This window comes from Salvelinus sp. IW2-2015, linkage group LG7 (genome assembly GCF_002910315.2).
Source record: "Salvelinus sp. IW2-2015 linkage group LG7, ASM291031v2, whole genome shotgun sequence".
In the NCBI taxonomy this organism is placed as follows: domain Eukaryota; kingdom Metazoa; phylum Chordata; class Actinopteri; order Salmoniformes; family Salmonidae; genus Salvelinus; species Salvelinus sp. IW2-2015.
The window spans coordinates 1,103,730-1,110,120 of NC_036847.1; the positions used below are offsets into that span (position 1 = coordinate 1,103,730).

Below are 6,391 nucleotides of genomic sequence, written 5' to 3' on the forward strand. Positions count from 1 at the left end.
GGGTCGGCCTGTCAGGAAGTCCAGGATCCAGTTGCAGAGGGAGGTGTTCAGTCCTGGGGTCCCAAGTATGGCGGCGAGGTTGGAGGAAACTATGGTGTTGAACGCTGGCATGCAGTCAATGCACAGCCTTCTCACATAGTTATTCCTCTCATCRTGMTGGATGAGAGCAGTGTGGAGTGCAATTGAGATTAGCATCGTCAATGGATCTGTGGGGCGGTAGYAAAACTGGAGTGGGTCTAGGGTGTCTGGGATGATGAAACTGATGTGTGACATAACCAGCCTTTCAAAGCACTTCGTGATTACAGATGTGAGTGCTACAAGGTGGTAGACATTGTGTCAGGTAGCCTCAGAGTTCTTGGGAACAGGAACGATGGTGGTCAGCTTGAGACGTGGGGATTACAGACTGGGACAAGGAGAGGTTGAAAATGACTGTGAATATGCCTGCCAGCGCCCTGGTTAAAAAACCTTACTCACGTCAGCCTCGGAGAGCGATATCACCCAGTCCCCTGGGTCAGCCGGGGCCCTCGTAAACGGCTCGGTGTTGTTTTTGCCCAAAGAGTAATAAAATGCATTGAGTTCATCTGCTAGAGAGGCATCGTTGGGAAGATCACGGCTGGGTCTTCCGATGTAATCCGTAATGGACTGTAGCCCCTGCCACGTGTCGGGCATTGGAGCCTGTGTAATAGGATTGCACCTTGTTCTTATATTGTCCTTTTGCTCGGTTGATTTGTTTACTGCTATAGGGTTATTACCATCAGCCTACCACCCTGCATCCCACTGCTGGCTTGCCTCTGAAAATAAGCGGGTTCGGTCCTGGATGGGAGACCAGATGCTGCTYGAAGTGGTGTTAGAGGGCCAGTAGGAGGCACTCTTTTCACTCTTTTCCCCAGGGCAGTGATTGGGAACATTGCCCTATGTAGGGTGCCGTCTTTCGTATGCATGTTAAACGTGTGTCCTGGCTCTCTGTGGTCACTAAAGATCCAATTGCACTTATCGGAAGAGTATGGGTGTTAACCCCGGTGTCCTGGCTATATTCCCAATTTGGCAATCATACCTTCATGGCCACCTATTCATCCCCATCTTACAATGGTCTCATTCATCCCCCCCTCCTCTGTAACTATTCCCCAGGTCGTTTCTGTAAATGAGAATGTGTTCTCTGTCAACTTACCTGGTAAAATAAGGGTTAAATATGAATGTTGCTTATCTCCTATTGTGTATTGATTTCCTTTTCATTCTTTATGAGGTGTGCACTGCGCAGAACACCGGAAGAATATCTGATTTATTTAACCCGTTGACTGAGAACACCTTCTCATTTACAGCAACCACCTGGGGAATAACCAGGGCAGAGGAGGGGGGATGATTGAGACCATTGGAAGCTGGGGATGATTAGGTGACCGTGATGGTATGAGGTCCAGATTGGGAATTTAGCCAGGACTCCGGGGTTAACACCCTGACACCACTGAATTAACACTTTGAATCATTGTAATYTTTGTATGGCTGACCCCAATTAGTCGACTGGTCGATTGTTTGGTCGTTAGGCTGTTGGTRGACCYAGATTGTTTTAGTCGAGCAGTAACAAATATATATATATTTGCGCCCATCTCAGTGAACTAATTCATTGCGGAGGCCTAGACTAAAAGCCAATMTATGCTTGATCTGTAAATGTGGTCTGAGGCTCCGTATGGAGGGTGTGACGCAATTGCGGAGCCTCCAGAGGCATGCAGAGGCCAAATCGAGCCCTGTACCGCATTGGCATGCGCCTCCCAAATTTTGTAACAATGTGAAGGGCTCCATATACTGTAGCTCCGCATTGACATGAGTGGTTGATTGTAGGTGGGGGCGGTACATCCTGTATAAACACAAACTCACTTCCTTGACAGCAGCTCTGCAAAGCGCAAGAATTATGAATACCCTGACTTCTGCTGAGTCCATATCACCATAAATGCTGCATGGCCAATGCAGACGTCAGATTGACCATGCACCCAGATGCACACTGCACTTCTCTTTCCAGAATGCGCTCTCTCCCGCCAATTTGTGCACATTCGTTGATTCATAACGTCATTGTGTGAATTYTTTGCATTTGATTATTAGTGTATATCAATTCCCCATTACATATATCACCAGATGTACATTTACCGTTAATTTCTATAATTTCTAATCCACAATGTTTGTTACTTTGGTTACAGTCATTTATTTTAATGTCTTCAATATTATTATTKCAGACTTCCCGTTCTCATTGTCTGAGTGGACACATTGTTTGCAGACTGCACAACCTATGCCACACTTGTGAGAAACAAGTTTGGTTATTTTATTCCACTTACAAGTTTTGTCAATTTAGTCATTGTCTTTTGTTTAGAGCGCTCCTGTCAATGTTGAGTAAGGTCACGCACGCATAGAAGTAGGAGTCCCACAATACTTTTTTTCTAATATTCTATAAGAGGAACAGGAGCTCAAGCAGTAGTACTCAGCTCTGGTGAGCTCCTGCCCAAGTCAAGCACCACTTCTTATCCCTTGGGCAAATAGCCTACAGCTGTGTCTGTCCCGAGCTCACTGGTGCAGGATACTTTGACAGCCCAGATTTATTTTTTATTTTTTTTTACAATGTAGCAAGTTCACTAGTGCAAGCTTCAGGCTGGACCCAAGTTAATAGTTGATACAATCTTTCAAGTTTGTTGCAGACAGGCCATGTGTAGCAATGTGTTTTATAGGATATTTATTTCTATCAGGATATTTTCTACATATTATTTGATATTTGCTATTTTTCATAGTTGGCAATGACAATAGAAGTTCTTTTTAGGTTAGTGTCATTTTCACTTTAGATTTGGATAGAATTTCGATTGACCACATGACAACGATTTTGAAATATGGAGAAATATGAAACTGTATCACGAAAATGTGCATATGAAAACATAACTGGCACGCAGATCGGTAGAACGGCAATATAAATTAGAATTGAACATGAGAAAGGTTGCTGAATTCTGTGCCTATTACTGGCAACTTCAGGAGCGTAATGGCAGAATCAGGAGAATAGCTGGGTCAGTTTTTTTTGGGGGGGGGGTTATCTGATGCCTCTTAAGGCATTTGTCTTATTTCATCAACCGTAAACTTTAAGCATCAGACAAGCTCAATGCATATAGTTGATTATATAAAACACATATATATGGAATGTCAGGTGACTGTGTGGAGAGGATTGTCTATATATGGAAAAATACACGTTTAAAAATGTCCAGCAATCAATTGGTCGAAAGAACAGACGACTTTCGGTCGACAAAGATTTTTTTTTTGTCGGGGACAGCCCGAATGTTTGTCAATTAATCCGAAAGGAATGGGTTGCCAACTGGAGATTTGACACAAAAAATTTATTTCACTCATTCATTCATTCAATTGTACATACGTGTATGCTGCTTATGTGGTTTCATGTGTGGTCCCTGAGAGCTGTACAAGTTAATGTGTAAAGGAAATATGCAGAGGTAATCATGTGTGCTCTGCTGAAGTGACATTTTATTCCCGATCCAAAGGCCGTGGGGCGCATGTTATAATATTCACTCCTATACTGAGTTAACCTCATCCATCATTCTCTGTTCTGTCTGTGTCTACAGAGCCCAGTATGGAGATGGTGTGACAGACGGACGGAAAGACAAATAGAGGGACTATATAAATCATTACCCTCAACAGCCAGACCATGGCCACTGCATCCATCCTCACCCTCCTCCTCCTCCTCTCCTCTCTCCATCCTTCTTCTGGCCAGGTGATCGTCAGCTCCTCCTCCTCKTCCTCCTCTCTTCCAGACCCTGTCATCACTCCATCCCTCAAACCCAGTCTGCCCTCCTCTCGTCCCAGAGGTCGGAGCGACGGGTCTGTCAGAGTGATCAACAAGGATTGGCCCACAGAGGGAGTAGGTAGGGGGGAAGGGGGCTCTGACCTGGGACWGGATGGGGGGGAAATGGGCACTCCCACAACACAGACTAGAACTATAGACCTCAGTCAATCCCATTCCCCCTCTCAGAAACTCAACATTSGGTCTGCCCAAAGCCAGTTCACTTCTGTTGAGGCTAGGACAGGTACTATGGTAACCCCAGAACCAAGTGGGGTTGCATCTGCAAAGGGACCAACRGCGCTCCCTCCCACCAAACCCTCAGGTGCTGAGCCAGTGACAACAGGGGGCAGGGAATCTGATGGACCAATCGTACCAGAGGATGTAGATGATTGGCAGATGACTGGATCAGGAAGTGAATTTGTCCCTACAGTGATGGCTGTTGTGAAGAAAGAGTCACCGGTTMCCTTGACAACYTCAGATGGAATGGCACAGTTCRGGCCACAGGCTCAGACGGCTTTCAGCGGAGGGCCATCATCCAAGATGGCTGAAGCACAGATGACCCCGACGGTCAGCCTCACTGTCCAGCCCCGCCTATCTGCCCTGACAACAGCCAAAACAATCCTCTCCACACAGTCACCTGACATTAGATTGACAGTCGTCACTGTGGTGTCAACAGTCCGTGGAGGAGTAGTGACAGGTGAGTACCTAAAGATTAACTTATATGTACAGTACCAGTCAAAAGTTTATTTAGACTATTTCCTACATTGTAGAATAACAGTGAAGATATCCAATCTATGAAATAACACATATGGAATCATGTAGTAACCAAAAAAGTGTTATATTTAAGATTCTTCAAAGTAGCCACCCTTTGACTTGATGACAGCTTTGCACACTCTTGGCATTCTCTCAACCAGCTTCAGGAGGTAGTCACCTGGAATGCACTTCAATTAACAGGTGTGCCTTGTAAAAAGTTAATTTGTAGAATATCTTTCCTTCTTAATGCCAATCTGTTGTGTTGTGACAAGGTAGCTGTGGTATACAGACAATAGCCCTATTTGGTAAAATACCAAGTCCATATTATGGCAAGAACAGCTCAAATAAGCAAAGAGAAACAACAAGCCATCATTACTTTAAGACATGAAGGTTAGTCAATCTGGAAATTTTCAAGGACTTTTGAAGTTTCTTCAAGTGCAGTCGCAAAAACCATCAAACGCTATGATGAAACTGGCTCTCATGAGGACCGCCACAGGAAAGGAAAACCCAGAGTTACCTCTGCTGCAGAGGATAAGTTCATTAGAGTTGCCAGCCTCAGAAATCTGTAATTATCTGCATCTCAGATTGCAGCCCAAATAAATGCTTCACAGAGTTCAAGTGACGGACACATCTCAACATCAACTGTTCAGAGYAGACTGCATGAATTTCATGGTCAAATTGCTGCAAAGAAACCACTGCTAAAGGACACCAGTAAGAAGAAGGGACTTGCTTATGCCAAGAAACACGAGCAATGGACATTAGACCAGTGGAAATCTGTCCTTTGGTCCGATGAGTTCAAATATGAGATTTTTGCTTCCAACCGCCGTGTAAGACGTAGAGTAGGTGAACGGATGATCTCTGCATGTGTGGTTTTCACCATGAAGCATGGAGGAGGAGGTGTGATGTGTGTTTATTTTTGTGACACTGTCAGTGATTTATTTAGAATTCAAGGCACACTTAACCAGCATGGCAACCACAGCATTCTGCAGCGATATGCCATGCCATCTGGTTTGCGCTTAGTGGGACTATCATTGTTTTCCCAACAAGACACTGACCCAAAACACACCTCCAAGCTGTGTAATGATTATTTGACCAGGAAGGAGAATGATGGAATGGAGTGTTCCATCAGATGACGAGATGACCTGTCTCTCCACAATCACCCGACCTCAACCAAATTGAGATGGTTTGGATGAGTTGGACCGCAAGGAGGAGAGGAAGCAGCACAACAAGTGCTCAGCATATGTGGGTACTGCCTTCAAGACTCGTTGGAAAAGCATTCCTCATGAAGCTGGTTGAGAGAATGCCAAGAGTGTTCAAGCTGTCATCAAGGCAAGGGTGGTTACTTTGAAGAATCTAAAAATTATATTTTGGTCTTTTACCAAAATAGGGCTATCTTCTGTATACCACCCCATACCTGTCACAACACAACTGATTGCTCAAATGCGTTAAGAAGGAGAAGAATTCCACAAAGGGTGGCTACTTTGAAGAATCCAAATATAAAATATATTTTGATTTGTTAACACTTTTTGGTTACAACATGATTCCATATGTGTTATTTCATAGTTGTGATGTCTTCACATATTACTCACACAATGTAGAATATTGCACGTTCTGACCTGTTTTCTCTTGATTTTGTATGTCCTATTGGTCAGTGGCGTGAGTGTTGGTGGGCAGTCTATGGTTTTGTTATTTCTATGTTGGGTTTTGTGTTCGGTCTGGTATGATTCTCACATTAGAAGACAGGTGTGTATCGTTTGTCTCTGATTGGAGTCATACTAAGGCACCAGGGTTTCACTGGTGTTTTGTGGGTGTTTGTTTCCC

General features: G+C 44.2%; 1 protein-coding gene across 1 annotated transcript in view; it reads left to right on the forward strand.

Moving 5' to 3' along the window:
• The first annotated feature begins 3,602 nt into the window (after positions 1–3,602).
• Positions 3,603–6,391, forward strand: part of LOC139028062 (proline-rich transmembrane protein 3-like) — a 13,713-nt gene continuing 10,924 nt past the window's right edge. Inside the window, exon 1 of the mRNA XM_070444616.1 lies at positions 3,603–4,514. Within this exon, the coding sequence (XP_070300717.1) occupies positions 3,683–4,514 (832 nt within the window). The 5' untranslated portion in view covers positions 3,603–3,682. The remainder of the gene's footprint in view (positions 4,515–6,391) is intronic.